The sequence below is a fragment of the Danio rerio genome, chromosome 8 (genome assembly GCF_049306965.1).
Source record: "Danio rerio strain Tuebingen ecotype United States chromosome 8, GRCz12tu, whole genome shotgun sequence".
In the NCBI taxonomy this organism is placed as follows: Eukaryota; Metazoa; Chordata; class Actinopteri; order Cypriniformes; family Danionidae; genus Danio; species Danio rerio.
The window spans coordinates 42,790,639-42,814,052 of NC_133183.1; the positions used below are offsets into that span (position 1 = coordinate 42,790,639).

The window sequence follows — 23,414 nt, forward strand, 5'->3', positions numbered from 1 at the left end:
AATTTTATTCCACAATATATATTTTTAAAAGCCAAGCAAGGTAAAATGTAATAAAAATAACATTGCTTATTTTTAAAAGTAATGCATTACTTCATTAGTTACTTAAAAAGTTATACTATTATGTAATATGTTACCCCCAACACTGCTCATCAGACACTATAAAAATGCTAAATGTTGTCCCAACACAAATCGATTAAGTTAACTTAATTGTTTATACAAATTTAAGCAGATTTAACGACATAAAACAATTCAGTTTTCCATGAAAACCTCTAGAATTGTGTTGTTTCAGTTCATTTTAAATAAGTAGTTAAGAACAAGCAGCAAAAATCTTTTATTTTATTCTTTTTTTTCTTTTTCTTTTTTTTTTAGGGTAAGCATTATAAAGAGTGATGCCATGCTTGGCCTTACAACTTATGATCAAAATCTTTAAAAACAAGCTAGTAGGAATCTAATGCCTGATAAAAACATCATCTAAAAAGTGAGAAAAGCTTGTAATGCCACAGGTTTAGTACCGAAAATACAAATGTAATCAAACTGTTAAGGACACAATTATTATAGATCTGACTATTTAAAAATATATCAAGTCTGTTGCACTGCATGTTTCTCAATTGCTTCACTTATGATTCTGTATGGGCTACTTGTGTGCATCTGAAAAAGAGTAGCCAATCAAAAGAGTTGTCTCTTTTTAGACATCAACAATATTTAAAAACAAGCCAATTAGTATCTATTAATAAATTAGAATTGATGAAGTAACAAAAGAACGCACCATACAGTGCAATAGTGCCAAAATTACCTTAGAAGTAAAATGAAAAATAGCACAAAAACAAGACATGCTCAAAAATACAATTTTAAATACATTTGAAGAGGAGTGGTCTAACCTTGCTGAGCATTAATCACTTAAAAAGTCTGAATAAATATTCAATTTAAATTGGTGATGTGGTATAACCCATAGTAAACAAATCTAAAACACTTTCGATTTGAGAGTGTCATTTGTGGACTGTGTAATATAATTATCCACTATATTCTGTGGTATAGTGGACAAAGGAAGTCAAAAAAATCTAAATTGAGAATAAATGTACCTATCAAGTCCATTAATGGAGTCAATAAACCTCATTTCCAGCCATTTCATACAGTACGAAATATTTTGTATCTTGTTTTCAGACAGATTTTCTTGCAAAAAAAAAAAAAAATCAATAGTAAGGCCAGGTCCAGCAAACGCATGGGACTTCAAGTTTTCGAGTCAAATATTTTAAAATCATACCTCATAATTAACAAAATGTTTGGCACGTGATTTGTGGGTTGAGGAATGAGTGAAGGTGAGAGTATGACTGTTTAAGGCTGGCGATGAGTTAAGGAGGTCATGAGTTACTCATAGACGCTCTATGGCTCGCTGGTTTTGGCTTCTGTTTGTCGTACTTCACAGACACGATGAGGAAGATGAGGAGTGTGATTCCCTGGATGGCGGCCAGGAGGAAGAAGTAATAATTCAGCCTGCACTCATTGATGTTACCTGCAGATAGAAGAAACAAGAGAGAAAAGGGGATCATTTGGATATCAAATTTCAGTAGCGGATGATTTTGACATGATTTACAGCACAGCAATCACAACACCACAACACTAGCTGAAACTAAATTCAAGCATATTGTTTTAGTGCTTCAGAAGGTCTCAATTGTTTTGACAGGAGAGTGTTGATCAATAATTGCAATTTATAACTAAGGGTGTATTCTAGTCTAGTTAGATTTGATTGAACTCAAGTTCCTTTTCCCCTTTGGTGTGGATCTTTTGGGTCAGTTGTGAATAGAGAATGGAAGTGTGTTCTGGAAATTTGAGCCACAGGAGCCTGCATTTCATTGAACCCCATGGGTTTATTGTATCATATATACACTTATTTGTATTGTTTCAGCATGGATATCGCAATGTGAAAATTCACAATAGTCACATCATATGATTTGTGTCACGATCACCAGCGATCTAACCATGGATCGCTGGAGAACATTTACTTGGACTACAATCCTGTCTCATATGAACTACAAGTCCTGTCATGCAACACACACACACACCTGCTCCAAGTCTCTATTGATTAGATTCACACAGTTGATGCTGCTCATGGACTGATCACACTACACTTACAGTTGAGGTCAGAATTATTAGCCGCCCTGAATTATTAGACCCCTTGTTTATTTTTTCCCCAATTTCTGTTTAACGGAGAGAATACTTTTGACACATTTCTGAACATAATAGTTTTGAAAACTCATTTTCTAATATTGGATTTTTTTATCTTTGCCATGATGACAGTGGATAATATTTTATTAAATATTTTTTAAAGATACTTCTATACAGTTTAAAGTGATATTTAAAGGTTTAACTAGGTTAATTAGGTTAACTAGGCGGGTTACGGTAATTAGTCAAGTTATTGTATAATGATGGTTTGTTCTGTTGACTATCAAAAGAAAATTAAGCTTAAAAGGGCTAATAATTTTGTCACTAAAATAGTGTTTAAAAAATAAAAACGACTTTTATTCTAGCCGAAATAAAATAAATAACACCTTTTCCAGAAGAAAAAAGTATTTTCAGACATACTATTAAAATTTCCTTGCTCTGTTCAACATCGTTTGGAAAATATTGTAAAAAGAAAAGAAAAAAAATCAAAGGGGGCTAATAATTCTGACTTCAACTGTATATATATATATATATATATATATATATATATATATATATATATATATATATATATATATATATATATATATATATATAGCTCACTTTGAGACTCTCATTGCTGAGTCTTGTTTAGCTGCAATGTGAACATTCTGACATGTTTTCTTTGCCTTGCCGTGTTTGATCCACGCTTTGTTTTGTTTGTTTATTCCTGTCTGCTTCCTGCCTTTTGACCATCTGTCTGTTTTATGACTATGACTCTGGATTTCTTGTATACATCTGTCTGTCTGAGTGTTGACCCTTGCTTGCCTGAGAAATAAACCTGCATTTGGATCTGCACTTTCCTTGTCAGTGTCCTACTCACATTACAGTTTGCAAATGTTGATCCAGTATTATAATTTATCAATCGCATGCGTTTTTGAGGCCTGTGATTATATGATGATTTTTAAAGCATTCAGACATAAATAATTGCACTGTTAGTAACTTTAATAACAATTAATTGTATCTAATTATTTTTAATTTTACTGTGATAGGGCTCTATTTTGACGGTCCATGCGCAGAGCACAAAACGCAGGGCGCAAATGCTTTCAGGGCGTGTCAGGACGCATTTTTGCTAATTTAAGAACGGGAAATCTGCCTTGTGTCGTGGCGCATAGTCTAAAAGGGTTGAGTTTATTTTCTTAATGAGTTATAGGTGTGTTTTGAGAATAAACTAATTAGAGTCTCATCTCCCATTCTCTTTAAGAGCCAGCTGCGTCACGCCATAAGCGCATTCGCTATTTACAGGACGTAAAGTAAGTCTAAGTGGAAAAAAATGAGCATTTCACAAGCAAACAGTAAACAGTTTTTAAACAGAAAACTGTTAAACAGAGCATCTACTGCGTGAGAATGAGAGATAATGGAACTACTTTCACTTTCGCTCTTGGATAGGGAAACCTTTACGCACAGACATCAATTAGTCTATAAATAAATACTTTTGTTTGTTAAGCGCAAATATTCATTTCCAAACTATTTCTAAATTCAGTTCTAATTTCCAGCAAACAAATAAATGAACAACATTAACAAAGTGTGTTCAAAAACCTGAGTTATATCCTAAAACACATGATGTGCTCCTTATCTAAATCTCCTTATATAAATCTAAGCTTGTTTTTAATAAAACAAATATAAATATGGATATAATAAATAATACTGCTAATAATAATAACATTATACAAAAGCAAATTGTTATGAATGAACTGAAAAAGCCTCCCGAGACGAAGAAGACATAAAAGCATTTATTTTTAATATTTATGTAGGCTAGAAAATAATATGCTTTGTAACATTTTAATCCTTTATATTTATGTCCTATATCTATTCTTATTATATCCTATATATATCCTTAATATTTACATTTTTTCATATGTAAAGATATTTGCCTATTTCTCTCTTGTGCGTATTAAGCAGTGCGTAAGTGAGGCGCAACTCTGCGCCAGATTTTAGACCGGATTAGTTTTGGTCTAATGAAAAATCTATTATAGTTTCTCAAAATAGCAACGCGCCAGCGGTCCGCCTCAGAACGCCTTCCTTTTTAGACCAGAACACCTATGGGCGCACATATGAGCGCTAATGCATTTGCTATTTAAACAGCGTAGCGCAACGCCTCAAAACGACTCTTGCGCCAAGCTGAAACTACCAAAAGACTACTGCGCCACGCCTTGCATCACACTGCGCCGGGTGTATGATAGGGCCCATAGACTCAAAAATGATTAAACACTGTTTATTTTAGTTGTAACTTTTCTTTATTATATTAATATACATTTTTAATATGTTTATTAGATTATTTGCAGATGCACTTCCCTACAGAATCAGCCCAATCAATCTAAAATGATCAGTTCTTTCTAAATAAAGCTATTTAAGTCATCTGGTGAAATAGTGTTCATAGAAAATCTTTAAAAAAGGAAAGGTTTTCTTGCGGCAGGTCATTAATACCCTGTCACTCATGGATATGTTTGCTCATTTATTTGATCCGATCCCTCTGTGTCCATGCTCAGCTTCTCCAGACCCACTTTAATGCTGGAGACTGAATATTGTGGAATTCATATTTTCAGCTTCTCAGACACAAAAATAATATTTTTAATAAATATATTTACACATTAGTCCATTTTATTTTAAGTATTTGGAAGATGTTTTTTAAAAAAAAGTATAAATAAACTGTCAATATTTCTATGGTTATTTGCATTATTTTACATATGATCTCCTGACCATGTCATAGAACAGGGTGGAATGCAACTCGCCATCATGTAAAGTTCCTGATAAACTGGTGCAAACAGAAATGGAAATTGCTGTGATAAAAGAAGCCACTGTAGGCATTTTGCTTATATAATAAGACATTTGCACCTCAGAAGACGAAGCTGAAATGCAGTGAACGTGCAGTGAATTTTGGAGGCATGAGACCACTCTTTGAGAACCCAGTCGCTAAAGACTGTTCTAGGAGGTAAGACTGAACCACTTCAGTGATGCACTTTGGCTAAGAGATTTTGGAATGACCAACACAACATTTCAGAAATTTTTAAAATGTAGTGGGTCTGCTGGTTTGTCCATTAATACCATGCCACGGTGCATATATATATATATCAGATAAAAAGTTTATCCTACTCAGTTGTGCACATAATTATCGAAATGGATGCACATCTTGGCATTTCCACTAAGCATTTTTATGCATTTTTCTAAAATGCGCATATAAATAGGTGGATAGAATAAGTAAGTGAAATAACTGACTTTGCAGATGAGAATAAACCATAAATATCCTCTATAACCCTTAATAATTTACTACTACTACCAGTGGCGAATTTAGGCATGGGCAATATTGGTGATCGGCCAGGGCGGCATCTAGCTGGGGGTGGCATGGGTAGACGGTGCAAAAAAAAAAAAAGTGCCCTAGTAAAAGCTTTGACATAACATTTACTTTATGCAAGTGTATTCATTTAGAGTGGTTATCCCAGAATCAAGACGTTCAGATTTGGTGAGTTTGCACACGCAAGTTTGTTATTCTTTATGTGCAATCAAAACAACGTTGGTGAAAACAAATTGATGCATGTGCACAGAAAGCCATTCCCGTTAGGTAACTAACACTTCATAACATTCATTTTCAGCCATGAGTCGGGTCTAAGGCAACAAATAATTATGTAAAACATATATATATATTTTTTTGTATTCTATAGAACTGTCATAATTAATATTAATGCAAAAGTCCAGTTGTGTCTTTACATTGTTTTTCAGTTACATTTAGGATTGATTTATGTTATTTATTTAGACTAATAATTGTATAATAATAATAATAATGTAAAAAAATAATTGAAAACAAATATTTTTAAATGAATTTATTAGAATATATTATTTAAAATTATTATTTTTATTAATAATTATTATTACAATTATTTTTTTAAATATATATATTTTAATATTTAAAATTCTTGTTTGGGGTGGTTTCACCCAGGGTGTCGTTTAAACTAGAACTGCCACTGACTACTACACTGCAAAAATCTATCCGTAAATTAGCTGTTGTCCACATTTTGGGATTTATGTTTTTATTTTTATTTTTTACCAATTTATTTAAGCTTATGAATTGCATCATCGGATGCTGATCTTTTTTCCAACTACTTTTAACCTTGACAAGTTTTAAAAAGTGACTTTTATTAACATTTTCAATAATTTAAAGCAATATATCATCTACGTTCATGTAGTATATTATTGCAGGGGTTCTCAAACTTTTCAGCATATTGACAACACAAAAATATGCAACAGTCTAACAACCATATAATTTTTATAGTCATTTATTATTATTTTGGTAACACTTTACAATAAGGTTCATTAGTTAATGCATTTACTAACATGACCTAATCATGAACAACATTTGTACAGCATTTATTAATCATAATTGAACATTTACTAATGCATTCTTAACATCCAAGTCCATGCTTGTTAACAATAGTTAATGCTCCGTGAGTTAACATGAACTAACAATGAACTACTGTATTTTCGTTAACTAACGTTAACTAAGATGAACAAATACAGTAGTAAATGCATTGTTCATTGTTTGTTCATGTTAGTAAATGCATTAATTAACATTAACTAATGAACCTTATTGTAAAGTGTGACCATTTATTTATTTTATAACCTCACACTGACATCTGACACTATTGCTGTGTTGTTAATAAAATATAGTATTTCTAATATTTTCATTTTGCTTTGAAACTAAAGTCTTGAAAAAAAAAGTCAAATTTGTTTGACTTTTGAAAATCACCAAGCGACCCCCTGTCATTGTCTCGCAACCCCCACTTTGGGAACCACTGTATTATGGTACAACTGTATTGTAGTCAACTACCAGTACAGTTTCTGTCATTTTACAGAAACATCTTATAAATTATTTGATTTCAAACTACTAAAATGTCAATAAAAGTCTTTTTGTTCAACTGTACAAATAAATTTTTAGCATCAAAAGTCGACAAAGCAGAGATTAACATCCCACAATGTAACTCACAACTATAAATAAACGGAAACACTTGTGAATTACTAAATACAGAAACTGTTAACTAACAGAATAGCAAACAATTTGAACAAATTTACTAGTTACATTCAGTTCCAGTCTATCTTCCCAAAAGAAATGCAGAAATATATTATATATCACGATTTATTTTCTGAAATTTCTCAACATCCCTTCTTTGCTCACTTAATCAGTGAAAAGAGATTACTGATTTATTACAAAGGCCTGAGCACAGGTAGATTAAGAGAAGCTGAACATCTGTGTGTGCATGCTGCATTCATATGTCAAAAGAAAGCATAAAGCATTTGTTTGCGCTTGTTGGATCCCTGAAAGCATCAGAGCGAACAGGCAATCTGCTCCCCTCATGCTACCCTACAGCGGCAACGGAGCTTTAACTGATAGCATGTCTGCCCGCACCGCTTGTAAGCATCCATTGCAACCTGCAAACCCATCTGACTCTGGTTTATTGAAGCAAAACCTAAACAAGAATTCCTTCTGCATTCAATCTCTCCTTCAATTCGCCTCTCTATAAAATGCCCGAGAGCAGATAGAGGGCTAACATCAATACTTACAGGGGAGGCATAAACAAAAAGCCACATCTTCACGGGATGAAGGAAGAGCCTGTAATTCAGCATCTTGGGAGCTTAAGCGAAGCACACACTTGCTCTGATTCTGCTGGCATTACAGACTCTATGCTCTTGGGTCTAGACTAACTCTCCTGTTGTTCTGACTGCTCACGGCCATTATAGTCCTGGGTGACAACTGTGTGTGGTATTGAATTTCACCCTCTGTTGTGGCTAAATTCAGTTCACTGAGAAATCCTTTCACAAATGTTGACTGTATTATGAATCATATGCCTGGGCCCTTCTCTATCTTTCTCTCCGCACTGTGAAAAAATATGAAATTTACAGTAAACCACATTTGCGGCTTTGATTGCCTGAATTTTACTGCCAAAGATATGGTATATATATATATATATATTTCATTCGATTGATTGAACGTTGTGAAGTCTTGACATCTACATTGTATCTTTGATATACAGTGACCCCTCGCTATATTGCGGTTCACTTTTTGTAGACTCAAAGTTTCTCAGATTTCGCAGTGTTCTGCGTCCTGATTAGCGAATTCTGCATCCTGATTGACTGTAGGCCATAGTCAATCTCCTCCATGTTGTGTCTCCTGTACAGTACAGAATGCGTTCAGCTTGCCAAATTTACATAAATCTTCAATCGCTAGCAGTGCTGTACTGTATGTTTGCAAGTTTTCTCCCTACAATGTCGAAGAAACATTCTGCACCGCCAAAGGCACCTGCGGTAGCACCAAAAATGCGAAGGAGCAGGCGAAGCATTACACAAAAAGTTGAACATGTTAAAGGAATGTAGAATTTATTATGTAATAAATGAATGAAGATCAAATGGTTTTGATTTTTGGTTTCATTCTAAAATATAGAAAGCATCCTGACCAACAGCTTCACAGTCTGGTATGGAAGCTGCTCTGTTGCTGAGCGTAAGGCACTGTAGTGGGTGGTGAAAACTGCCCAACGCATCACAGGGACCACACTGCCAGCCATAGAGGACATCCAGAAGAAACACTGTCTGCGCTGAGCACGCAGTATTATTAAGGACACCTCTCACGCTGCTCACAAACTGTTTTCTCTCCTGCTTTCCGGCAGGCGCTTCAGGCTCCCCCGGACAAAAACCTGCAGATTGAGGAACAATTTTTCCCCAGACCTGTCTCTCTTCTGAACTCTGCCCCTCACTGACTTTTTTGCTCCCCAATAAATCCCCACTCTCCTCTAACTTATCCTCCTCACAATCACTGCACTATTTAATATTTGCACATTAAAAATTTGCACTGATTCATTTATTTGAACTGTACGTACCCACTGCACATGGACATTTGTAATTATGTACACACCCACTGTACATATACATTTGTAATTATGTTTATCTATCTGCACACTTCTGATTATTAATAGCAACCTGTACATATATACATTTGTTGTAAATCTCTGTTCATAGCTAATACAACCTGTATATAATGTTGATAGTACATCCATCTGTAAATTTCACCATAGTTTTTCAATAACTGCACTTTATAACTTACCTGTATCCTGTACTTGCACATGTGTAATGACAATAAAGTTGAATCTAATCTAATACTGACTTTTTTTTCTACGAAGTTTTGAACTTTGAGAGTGTTAAACAAGAGAGATAGATGTGAAAATGTTAATGCCTGTCTGAGAAAAGTGTATAAAGTGTGGAGTGAGATGTGTAAAATGTGGGGTTTTACAGCCCCGGCCTAAAACATCCCCTTTTAAAACATCTATAATAATTGTAAATACATAAAGTGGACTACTTGGCGGATTTTACATATTGCGGTGTTATTTTCAGAACGTATCTCCCATGACCATACATACAGTATTAATATGTAAAATGTGCTCAATGTCCTTCACACAACTACAGCACTAAACATACACAAGGTAAAGCACTATGAGCTGACTCTAAAGTGAAGCAATAGAGATTCTATACAGTATCAACATTAGATCTCTAGTGCACTAAACTGATGATAACAAAAACCACAAAACTCTGAGTTCCACACGATTCCTTCAAGTTGTCCCAACAAATCAATTAAGTTAACTTGATAGTTCTCACAAATTTAAGTGGATTCAACATAAAACTATTATGTTGCCTGTCCAAAAAATCTGAAGAGTTGTGTTGTTTGAGCTCATTTTAGTAGCCAAGTAGCTTAATCAGGCAACACATATTTTTGGAGTGAAGAACAATAGTAATATCAATACAAAGAAACACATACAAAGAGATGAAGAGACGATCCCAACATCAAGGACTTCCAGGACAACACACACACACTTAATACACAAATGCACTAATGCTTTTAGTTAAGAGCTTTGGTTCATTTTATGACTTTCTAATCACCGTCTGCTTTTGGTGCTGTTTTTGTGTGTGTGTCAAAGGTACAATGTAGATGTTAATGCTTTAAAACGTTGAATTCAATGAATGAAATGCATATTTAGGGGAAAATCATACTGAACACGATTTTTGCGTTGAGAGGAGCCTTTTTCGAATGATTTACTAACGGTGGTGAGAGTTTTGTGTTTTAACCACGTGCTGTGTCTTGCGTTTTTGCCATTGCGCGATGTGCGCTCGCAGTTAAAAAAAAAAGCAAACTTTGAGCAGAAAAGGTTGTGTCAGTCTCATCTTTTTCATCGTCCAATCAAATAAAAGCAGAGGCGGGGTTTCCGTTGAGATTTCTGTCAAGACAACTACAGAGACTTTTGAAAATAGAGGAGAAACTAGTGGTTGCTGTTTTAATTTTAGTGGGTGCTGGATACATCACAAATCTGGAATATCACAATATTATTTCATTTTAAAATTATATTAATATTAACACCAACACTTGCGCACAATACCCAGCTGATTCAGTCGCTGCCTAGCAAAATATAAAAAAGCGCACTGTGATTCTTTATTTCTTGTCAACAAAAAAGGCAGTTTGGTGTGTTTTGGAACGTGAAATCAGTGATCAGCCACTTATCATATTTTGCCAGTAATATTCAGGCAACCAAAGCTGCAAATGTTGTTTGCTGTAAATTTGAGATTTTTTTTTATTAAACATGTACACACATCACTTACAGTTTATGTTGGCCCACACGGAATCTATTTATTTACTTGTGTATATTTATATTTATTCAGTTTGTATATACATTCCAGTAATATTATTGACTATTGTTCATTTGATTTGTTTACAATACAGTTTGTAAAGCAATATTTTCAGTAGATATATTATATGAGAGACTTGATTGTTTACCAAAAAAGTGGATCTAATTGGATTTGCATTGTAAACACCTAATAAAAGAAAAAAACTTATTATTTTTATGTCATATATTAAGTTTTTAGTTATAATACTCCCAATATCATTCCACATAAATCCACAGACCTTTTAAAAAATTCTCAGCAGAAATAGCACAAAAAAAACATGCACAGATTCTGTCTGGCCCTACACATACGCAATACAATTAAATCTGATTGTAATGCAATAATGTGCACCTTTTGTAAAGCTGCTTTGAAACAAAAATTATTGTAAAAAGCGCTATACAAATAAACTTGAATTGAGTTGAGTTAAGTTGAGTTGAACTGAGTTGAAAGAAAGAGTCAGATGGAGTTCTGGCAAAGTCAATTTACAGTTATTTACTTTATATAGTAAGGAAACCTACCGTTAACCATGTAACAGGTTTTTACTGTAGCATTTCTACAATTATTTTATGGTTGAAATCATGGCCATTTTTTACAGTGTAAGCTAAGTTGAGGAAAAAGCTGTTTAACACTTCTGATCTGTTCAAAAGAGGTAGTCAAACCTCCAGGGTTCAAGACCATCAAAGAGAAAGTCTTAATAAGTAATTCTGCAAAGGGACCATCGACCCTCAGGAGTGCTGCTTAACATTACCCATTCAATGCCTAAAAAATGAAATCTGTATGAATGTATTAGCACTTCATATACACATATCGTGCCAAAATAAGGTCACTAATTGGAAGATGGTATTTCACTTTTGGAAGATTCAACTAGTTTGAACGTGTCATTGGATGAAAGACAAGATAAAGCATCCTTTAGTAGCAACCAAGGGGTGGAGGGAAAAAAAATGAAACAGGACTACTGACCCACAGCTGAACCTTCATAGGGAACTCTATGAGATATAAATACCCATGGCCTTAAAGAACACAACTGCTGCAAATGAGGAAGCTGAAAACATGAAAGGAACACTAAGGAGATGCAATGCACAGTCATCACAAACATGTACAAAAGAAGATCAAGATGGCGACATGTTTGATATGACACTTAATTAATTTATCTTGTTTAGCAAGGGTTTCAAGATTTCTGTTGCTTTCAAAAGTCCTGTGAACAGTTCCATAAAACACCTTAAAAGGTAATTTTCCCTTAAGATCGCCCTTATGTTTCCCTTAAACTTAAGTGAGTTGCATAAAATAACCCTTCAATGCTACTTACGTGTTTTATAAGTAAAAGTTTTATAAGTGCTGTAAATGTCCCTTTTTCCCTTAAGTCAGGCATGTCCAAACTCGGCCCTGGAGGGCTGGTGTCCTGCAGTTTAGTTCCAACCCCAATCAGGCACACCTGGGCTAGCTAATCAACCTCTTACTAGGCTTTCTAGAAACATCCTTGCAGGTGTGTAGAGGCAAGTTGGAGCTAAAATCTGCAGGACACCGGCCCTCCAGAACCGAGTTTGGACACCCCTGCCTTAAGTGATCCCTTAAAAATGTTGCTTAAACCCCATTAACAGTTAAGTATAATCTAAAGTTGGAAAAACTGTACATTAAGAGTTTCACAGGCACAATTAATGATGAAAAACTGTTTGCGAGAATTTGGATTTGTTTGCAATGCAATCTATAAGATCACTATGGCAAATAATATCTCTGGAAAGTGACCTCAATCGTCAGTCAGCGCATATGATCAGGGCCGGCGCATCCATAGAGACAACCTAGGGCGGCAGTATAGAGAGGGCGGCATCCGCGACACCTCCCTTACCACCCGCGTCCTCAGTTATGTCCGCGACACCTCCCTCACCACCCGCATCCTCAGTTATGTCCGCGACACCTCCTTCACCACCCACGCCCTCAGATATATTCGCACATAGGTGACAGAATAGAGAGGGCGACGTCAGCGACACCTCCATCAGCACCTGCGTGTCCTCAGTTATATCCGCGCATAGGGCGGCAGAGGTCCGTGACACCCGCGCGTCCTTAGTAATATCCACGCATAGGAAGGCAGAATAGAGAGGGCAGCATCTGCGACATCTCCCTCCCTACCTCAGCACCCACGCGTCCTCAGTTATATCCGCGCATAGGGCGGCAGAATAGAGGTCCACGACACCTCACTTCATATTAATAACCGGTCACTTTCATTTTCACATTGGTTGGCATGATGGTCCTCTGCCTAGAGCGGCAGTTAAACTTGCTCCGGCCCTGCATATGATTAACATTTAATAACAAGCAAAACTAATACGGCTAAACATTTTAATAATGTAGACGTTATCTCCTATTTTTTACTTTAATACATGTTGTTTCTGTGCTGCATCCTCGTTGAAGATGTTTGTTATTTGCTATTTTTAATAATGTACAGTAATCTTTACACACTGTCGTGAAGACACGACAGTGACTTATTTTTAGTTGTCGAGAGTTTTTATTTTTATTTTTTTCATGTTTAAAGGTGTGTTTCTGAGACACTAGACCAAGTTTAGTTATGGATGGAGTTTAACTTTACAGGCCCGGAAGCCATCCAGGAACACTATCGGACACCCTTGCTAGTGAGCATGGAACCGACCCTGAAAGGTCACTTCCTTTAAGAGTTCAGCTAAAATCCTAAATAAACTCACCTACATGTATCTGTGATTTATGAGCAGCTCTGAAGACTTTGATTAACTTGCTGAGTTATTTTTACTTAAGGTTGGAGGTAGAACAGAGGGCTTGCAGAAACTAGACTGATAGCCCTACTGTATCTCTTTAAGCATGCCTAAAAAAATATAACCTTTGTCTCCAAGACTGCTTGAAAATTATTACACTGTGTGGTTTGGCTCTCAGAACCAGATGCAACACGGCAGAAAAATGTAAATAACAAGGCCATTTAGAAGTGCAGAATAGTGCACTGCACTTCTAAAAAACCCAGCAGGCACAGGATGACAACATGACGTCAGATTGCTGTTGTACCCCAAAGTCATGGGACGTTGCATTTTGTTTGAAAATGAAAATCAGGTTGACTTTGAAACCCAACGTCTGGCTGACGTCAATGTCCAATGTCAGACAGAGGCTGCATTTTGATTACTTTTCAAACCTAAAAACAACACAATATCAACATGTAATTATGATACAGCTTGACGATGTGTTACCAATATGACATCTATCAAATGTTGGACTTATGAATAAATGTCAGTATCCAAAACCAAACAAAAAGTCCTCAGGGGTAGCTTAAATAATGTGTCGGTGCTCTTTGGGTAAGGGTTTCATCAGAATTTTTGAGGAATAAAGGCCAGTATTTTACATCAATATGATGTTGGTTGAAGAAGTTGGCTCGATGTTGGATTTTGGTCACTTTCAAACAGAACCTAAAATCAACAAAATAACAACGTCATTTCACGTCGTTTTTGGACTTCGAAATAACATTATCCTGAGACACTGGTGACCTAAATCTAACCTAATATTAACGTCTTGTGATGTTGCATGTCTGCTGGGAAATGGCAAGGTTTTCAATCTATTTAATACGCACTGGCTTTCTATTAAATCACAGATTAATTTTAAGACCTTGATTTTACCCTTCAAAGCAGTGCATGGGCTAGCACCTCGTTACATCTGTGACCTGGTGACTCTTGTTACCCCAGCCCGCAGTCTTCATTCAGCATACCTGATTTAAGTTGTATCAGCCACGCTGTAAACTCAAGATCATGGGTGGTAGGGCTTTCTCATACAGTGTGCCTAAGCTGTGGAATGCCCTACCCATCAGCATTAGGAAGGCTGCCTCTCTGGACAGTTTTAAGAAACTTCTTAAGACTCACCTTTTTAGCATTGCTTTTAACTTAGGATGATCAATTTGTTAACTTTTTATTCTATCTTATGGTTCATATTCTTATTGATTAATTACAATTTTTTATTGTTGTGTTGTTCTGCTTGCCTTGTATTGTTAGTATTCTGCCTTGTAGCATTTAAGAAAAGCGCATTACAAATAAAAGTTATTATTATTATTATTATTATCATTAATACATATCAAATCCCATTAACATTATAACAAGGACATGCTGAGTGACTGTTATTTGTGGGTTTGCACAGAGTCAAAGTTCTAATGTTAATTAGACAACATGTTTCCTAGCTATTTTATTTTTAGGATCTGACGCAAACTATCTGCTTTTGCTTTCAGTATGGCAATAAATGCCACATAGAAAAGTAATCAAACTCATATTAGTTGCATTTAACACTAAATAAAGAACATAATCAGCACCTGAGGTGATCACTGTCATAGTAGTTTATGCTGATGTTCAGCCGTGGCATCACAGAAATAGAAAGTTTCTAAAAAATAGATTTTTTTGAGCATCACTGTCACAGATGGTTAAGAATTAAAACTTATTTAAGTATGAAAAAAAAAAAATTCTTGTATCATGTTGTGTAGGCAGGTATGTTTGATTAGAGCTGGATCTAAACTCTAGAGGACAGTGGCCTTCCAGTATTAGAGTTGCCCACCCAACAAAACATTCTGGGTTGTTTTAACCCAACGATGGGTGAAATAGAGTATGGACAAACCCAAAATTATTTTAACCCAATGATTGGGTTTTTTTCATATTTGGCCAAGCAATTTTTTTTTTTTTTTTAGAGTGTGGTATTAAAATATTTACTAGAGTGCTCATCAGAGTTGGGTGCAACGCGTTCCACAGTAATGCATTACTGTTTTCTTATTACATTTTTGAGGAACAAAGTAATGTAATGAATTACATTTTACATTTGACTACAGTCAATGTAATTTTGCTGTGAAATGCAGTCCATGTCCAGTCACTAAAAGGTTTGACTGCTTTTAACATGACCAGCAACTTGTTCAAGCACTTGAACAGAAAGGATTCTACGACGATACTCATCTTCTAAATGTTAAGAGAAGTGTAGCTGCTTATGAGGTCGTTCACATATTGTGTCTTTTGTGTACTCAAGGTGGCTTGCACACACAGAATCGGAGCGCATATTGTACGCAATCGCATTTCAGTAGACTAATTACCTCAGACAAACACAGAATTGAACAGTGCTTTTGTATACTTGGGATGTCAATGGTTACATGTATCCAGTTTTGTTCTAAATGTCTTCTTTTGAGTTAAAAAAAAAAGACAAACAGGTTTGGAACAAGTGAATAATGAGAGAATTTTAAGTTTTGAGCAAACTCAAAGCTTTTTGAATATGTCAAGCTGCTGTAATCAGCCCATTAAAAAGTTTTTTAGTGAATATTATATTACTGAAAGAGCTGCAGTTTATTTTGTATTTTTATAGGTATATACAATATGTTTTAAAAGTAACAACAAAGTAAAGTAATTAGATCTGATTACGTTTTATATTAAATAATTAGTAATATAATCAGATTTTACCACTAGTAGTCATTAATTTGTATTCTATTACATTTTTAAAGCCACTTACCCAACACTGGTGCTCATTTGATTAGATGTGTAAATATTTAAAGCTGTATTACTTCTCCAACTAAAAAAGCTGCAAGGTGCCACATGCAACGAGTAGATTTACAACAGATATGAAGGTGTCAAAACCAAAGCCTTATGGTTACTACACATGTTGATCAAGATGTTCTATAGTGACAGGTTAAAATCAAGTTCAAATAGGTTGAAATCCAACCAGACTCCATCCTATCCCTGTTTCAATCTCCAATAATTTCTTCCTTTCTCTTCACTGGTCTCAGTCTAATAAAAGTGACAAGCCATGTTATGGCTACAAGAACCTTTTGATCAATTTCTCTGCTGCTTTAATATACTCTGTAACAGCAGGCGCTCCCCAATGACAACAAGTGTTACAAGAAAGTGGACAGTTTGACTGAGAGAGCAATCGAGCTCAGGATCGTACTGCCCTCCAGCAAGGAGAAAACAAATGCCCCTGTCTGCAAAAAGCGCTGCATTTACAATACCCACATGCCAGAGCAGAACTAAGAGCAAACTAACAATCAATGCCCTCAAACAGTCCCTCACTCAAGCCACACGATACCCAAAACTTATGGAAATAAACACAGTCAAATAATGTGTGCTATTGTTTTGAGTTAGTCCCCCCTATTCACGGGGATGTGCGTTGGCGGGTGACGCGGCTGTTCTTCCATTGCTTCTGGGAGATGACATGATTTAACGGCAGCGCTTGGCAGGATGTGGAGGTGCTGGTCGCCTCCCTGAAAGACAAGGCCGTAAAGAATACTCAGTCAAAGGACAGAGTGGGAGATATATCACGGCGACACGCTCGGGGAAGATTGCTCACACTTCCCTCAGGAAAGTGGCAGCTGTCGCAGATTTGCCGTAGTTTGGGCGGTAATGGAAAAATAAACATTACTGGAGCAAAACTGCACATTCCTGATCAGAATCTCAAAAGAGAAACGCAGCAAAGTGATGAAAGGATCAAAGTAAGTTGTAGGATTCTTTTATGATGAGAAAACTGCTAAAAATTGATCAAACTCATCTTGTTTTTGCCAAAAATCTATTTTACAGAATACAAAATAAATACAAAAAGCCAATCAATGAATACTGGTCCTGTATTTTCACACTTTAATCCCATTTCTCCATTTGTTTTGTTCTACAGTCTGCAAACTTATTACCATTTTCCATATTTCAGAATAGAGCTGCACAATATATCGTTTCAGTATCGATATCGCAATGTGTCCATCACAGTCGCATTGCAGGATATGCAATACTGAGTTGGGCTTATTGTTGATTATATAGTTGATTATAATCACTGACTACGTTAACGTGAACATCAGTTAATGAGATTATTTGCTTTAATCTGAATATGACAATAATAATATTGGATGCAAGTATGAACCTCTGGAAGAGTGTTGTTTTAATAAAATGTAATCCCGTACGCAGTATGGGAAAAAACTCAGTATTTGGAAGTGTGTCTGTGGTCCTTCACTGACTCAGTATTGTGGGTTAACAGAATAGAGTCAAACAGCCGTGTATAGACTATCCTGGTGCAAAATGTAGCAAAAATTGTACACAACGGTAATAGTTTAATTGCTGTTTTTATATGTCTGTACTGCACCTTAATAATGCAGCTAAAACCGGCACTCCACAGGTCTTAATTCTATTTCTGTTTAGTTCGATTATGACTTTGGTCAGATTAAGGTATTTAAAAATTGCTGGTAGACTCTTAATCAGAGTACTGTCTTAATCATATTAAAATCAAATGTCCATGTAAACATACTCATTGCAGAGTTTAATCAAAAGAGTAAAAGTTTATAATCTGCATACGTTCACCAAATAAAATTACTTAGTATTTTCATTTCACCCTTCACTTGTTTCAAAAGTTTGAGTTTCTTATTTGTTGAACACAAAAAAAAATATAAATTTTAATACATTATAAGTGTTTGAACAAGTGAAGGGTGAGTAAATAGTGATTACATTTTCAATTTTGGGTGAACTATTCTTTTAGGGTCAGTAACTGTGTGAAAATTTCAATATGTCAGACTTCAAAAACATCAATCCACAAGAAAGTATAATGTATAATAATTAGCAAATTTCATTAAGGTTATATACAACAAAGAATATGCAGTGTTGATTATTCAATATCTGTACCTAAATAATGTTAGACTATCCAAAAACTTTAATTCACTTTTGTCTTTGCTGTTTTGTTTTTATCTATAATTTTCTAATTAATAAAAAAAAATCACCCCAATTAATCTAAAATTAAGAATTCTTTCCAAATAAAACTGATTAAGTAATCTGGTGAAATTGTACACTGTAAAAAATGGGTTCAACACAGTTCCTTCATGCTGTCCCAACACAAATCGATGAAGTTAACTTATGCCGAGTTTGGACTGCATGATTTTCAAAGTATTCGTGTCACAGATGTTTTCACATTGCATAACTATCTGGATTAGCGTTCCGTCACTGCTGTGTTTACACTGCAAAATGCATTGGAGACAGGGGGATTCAGACTGCATGACTTCCGCAAACAACGTCTCACAATCAATCATAAACGAGAAGTGACATGGCAACAATGCAAGGTCATGTAGAATATCTTTTGTCATTAACTACATAATGAGAAAGAAGCTTTAAGTGGGGTGGAAAATGTAATTTTGCTCACCTGGGTTTTGAAGGGAATTAACAATTTCTCTTCAACATTTTTTTCTTTTTAAACCTGGTTGTAGTATTTGCTCAGATGACACGTCAAACAGAGACAGAGCTCCTGCCAAATATCCACTAGTTTTCCCTCCATTTCTTGGGTCCAAATAGACTGAAGAAGCCATTTGAACTTCTTCCACAACCTCCCGCTAGCCTGTAGATACCCATACTAGTGGTGCTGCTCTCTCATTGACTGTAGGTAATCATTAATGTTATTTTCAAGGACTCATTTCACATGGCACGATTTTGAATCACGGACAGCTCTAGATATTTAGCATGTCAAATACCTGATGGGTGTTTTCCTGCGATTTCAGGCATTTGTCTGAGATTTCTCAAAGCCTGTCGGCGAGTCAAAATCGGGGCTAAAATTATGCGGTCTGTACTCGGCATTAATTGTTTTGGTGAATTTAACAAAAACAATTAAGTTGTCCCCCCAAAAAAATGTGAGAATTGGTGTTGTTTCAACACATTTTGTGAAGTTTCACAAACTAATTTCGAGAGGAGCATGTGACATGATTAACCGCAGCTGGTCTCTCATCTTCAATCATTAGCTAACCAATCAGATTAATCCAAACTCACTATAAGTAGCCTAGCAAAAATTGCTCCCTTATCTTCGTTTTCGAAGAAACCTCCGATCCATCCCTTCTCCTCCTTTCTTCTTTTACCACAGGGAGCTCTCAAGAAGCTCTCGTACTCCTCTCATATGTTCAATCGACCAGGCGGGAATCTCAAAGGGGAATCTCAGAGCTCACGCCCCATTCACACGGGGCTTCAGCGTCAACGCTTGACTGAAGGCGTGTCTGAAGTTGGGGCTAAAGTGATCGTCATAGCGTCAGCCAATGAAATTCAGTCAGCAATAGGCCACTGTCTAGCTGGTGTATTTGCATACAGCAATCTGATTGGCTGATGCTTCCGTCGGCGCTTAAAAAATTGAGCTGGTCCCACCTTCTGCAGCGAGCAACGCCTCTGTAGCGGCGCCGACGGATCCACAATGCAGTTCGGCAATGCCTGCGTCACCCATTTAAAGTGAATGGGAAGTGTTGACGCTGATGCCCCGTGTGAATGGGCATCAGGGTTCTCTCCCGGGACAGCATGCCAAACCTGCTAACATTTGTCAAACAATATCTAAATGTGAACTCTTGAAAAATAAGTAGTTTGAACAAGCAGCAAAAGTCATTTTTTGAGTATATTCACATCACGTTATATATCAGAGAAATAGAAAATATCGCAACGTACAATTTTTCCAATACTGTGCAGCCCTTTTTCGCAATAACAGTTTCAGTGGTGTATCTTAAATTCTGACTGGCCACAAATTTTCCATCTGTCATACTGTAGCCCCCCATACACCGTTGCATCATTTGCTCTCCAGCTTTCAAGTCCACATGCCCTCATTTCACGATACATTGCACATTCAGTCTTATATGGCAGCTACACCAAGATAACAGCAGGCACCTGGAAGTCTCACTCTACGGGGGCCGGCAACTGTATTTGTCTTGCTGCAGGACCTCTGCAGTCCATCACACAACGATTTTATTAACCTTTCCCTGGCACAATGTACCGTAAGTCACAGAAGATGCTCTTTGTGTTCGTTTAACAAATATAGATATTTATCACATATGCTTCGAAAGGGTACAACTGTCATATATGAGGGCTTATCTGGGGGAATTAGAGAAGCCGGCAAATTAAAGATGGAGTTGTAAAGGAGGGATATACAGGAATGAATGTACTTCCATTAGGAGAGTTGTGTGTCATCATGCCTAACCAATCTTTTTCAAATGGATCAACCTAGACCTTAAATCCACTTTAATAGAGAGAAAGTAACAAGGAGATACAATGGGCAATGACAGAGCAGAGGGTGAAGCACACAAGACAGATCAAACGTTGTCCCAGATATATACACTACAGTGTTTCTTTATAAATGGTCATGTCTGGTTTCCTCTCGCAACTGCCTGTCTATGCTGTCTACAAATTTGACAGAACATTTTTACGTAATTTACGTTGAATTTTATTAGGGCAGAGTGAGCGTGTGAGACAGAAATGAAAAGCATGTACAGGGCTCGAAATTAACTCTTTTAATAAGTGGCACTTTAAAAATTTAGGAGCACCAACCTAAAATGAATAAGCACCACTGCAAAGTGTATAATAATTGATTTATTGTATTTGAAAACAACAATCAGAACTAACAAAAATCAGAAACAACTATCTAAGTAATTCTGTGATGACTTGCTGATATTTGCGCAATTTCAAGTCCTTCATGCTGTTGTGTAAATAAAATATTACACACGCCTATTTAGCTGTTTCAATTTGTGATCTGGCTCTATAAAAAAATAAAACTAACTTGACTTTAAAGGGAGCGGAGAAAGCCGTTGGGAGGGTGGAGCCCCCACCTTATAAAATGATAGAGCAAACACTGCACTAGATATAGCAAACGGAGCCTGAGCATGTGTCAATAGCGCTGCCACATTTGTACAGTGCCCCCAGGACAAATGCCATTCAACCGCACTAATCAAGACTAAAGCCAATGTGAAGATGCTGGACTTTACCGCTATGTACGGGTGTAATAACGAGCAGACAAAGAAAACAAAGCACAAAGGCAGAACATTTCATAGGTAAGAACATTTGTGCCCAACAAGTATTGAAGATAATACAGTCTCTTACTGCACTGACCATAAGGCAAAGTAGCACCAACTCGCACTAAATACTACACCGGATAAAAAATTCCTAATTTTACGGTTCAAACGCTAAATAATTGTTGTTAAATTGTAGAAATATACCATAAAAAATGGATATTAAATTACATAAATATCTTTAAATTTTAATTTCTGGTAAATTTCTGTAATTCAATATCCGTTATTTTATGGTAAATTTCTGTAATTTAATGGCTGTTATTTTATGTTGTTTTTTTTCCTGTAGCCCAGCTACTGGAAATAAACTGTAAAATTATGGATTTTTTTTTTTTACAGTATAAGCTTACGCTGGTTTTGTTGAATAAAATAAGCAAACAATGTAAATAAAATATGAAAGTCCTCAACTGCACTTTGGTTCCACATTCACTTCAGAGTGCTACCCTGTACTAAAATGGCGTCTCTATTGACACATTCCTTCCAATAGACTACAAAAGAGTAGGTGACATTTAAAGTAAATATCTATGGCATAACAGTATGTTGGCTTTCTCAAGCCACTATAATAATGCATGAACTTGTCCAGCTCTAATATTTAGATAAGCTGTCTTTTTCAGTACTAGAAGAAAAGTAGAAAATTTGTGTAGTGTGTGTAAAAGTTTTAAAAAGCCTTTTCTTCCTGTCCCTAACCTTGCGTCTGCATTAATTAAGCCGATAACTGTCCCCTCAGTGTGCTGTGCAGCAATGTGTTTGAAGAGTTGTATTGATCAGCAGACACACTTCCTCCTCAAATCTTCTGGCTGGCCTGCTGAGCACATTGTTTTACTTGTGGAGTATGTATTATTCAGCAGCAGCGTGGAAGCTCCGCAGACACTCCCTGAACTCTTAGGTCAAGTGCAGCGCATGTCTGGCTGTGTGTGTTGGCCAATTTGTGTCCGGCAATAAAAAGTAATAGTGTTTTTAATGGAAGAGCTTCTTCTGTGTTTAAGAGTGAAACAGAGCAGTGAGGTTTACTGGTCGATGAGATGATGGCTGTTTTTTTTTTCAGTTCAAATTCTCCTATTTTAAATGAATGTAGAGTCAAGCAAAAGCTTCATTAATTTGTGTGTCAACACAGTGGGTTAAAACATTTCTTTGTTTAGCTCTGACCAGTCCAACACATATTGGTATTAATTTGGGACTAAGCTGTCTTCATATAATAAAGTGCAGCAGGCTAGATCATGAAGCATAATTCCCTTTCATTTAATTCTCCTTAGGGGAACTGATTTTTAACAATGATTTATAAAGGCATTGTCTGAGCTTTGAGATTGTGCATCTATCTGGTTTGTTATCAGAGCTCATTATTTTAGCTTCAGTCTTGTAACAGTGAAATTGTACAATAATAATAAAAGGATTCAAAAGAATCAAACAAAGTGAATTGTGCCAAAAGGAAACTTTAGTCCCGCACCATGTTAAATATTTCTATCCAAACATGTTGCGTTTATCAAACAAAGTGTTGCAAGAAGATATTTTTCAAGCACATTTCTTTTCTTTTGTTGTCAGCCGGTACCAGCATTTAGATTTTTGGGACTTGAAAACCACATCCTCTGCTTGTTCTACACCTGCACTGTGAAGAGCATCCTGTCTGGCTGTATCACCACCTGGTATGGAAATAGCACCAGCAGCAATCGCAAAGGCCTACATAGGATTGTGTGAACTGCTGGATGCGTGGTAGGAGGTGAGCTTCCCTCCC

At 36.1% G+C, this 23,414-nt stretch overlaps 1 protein-coding gene across 1 annotated transcript in view; it reads right to left on the reverse strand.

The window, feature by feature from the left end:
* Positions 1–323: 323 nt before the first annotated feature.
* slc15a4 (solute carrier family 15 member 4) overlaps positions 324–23,414 on the reverse strand; it is a 163,327-nt gene continuing 140,236 nt past the window's right edge. The window contains 1 exon segment of the mRNA NM_001320529.1: positions 324–1,510. Coding sequence (NP_001307458.1) covers positions 1,359–1,510 — 152 coding nt within the window. The 3' untranslated portion in view covers positions 324–1,358.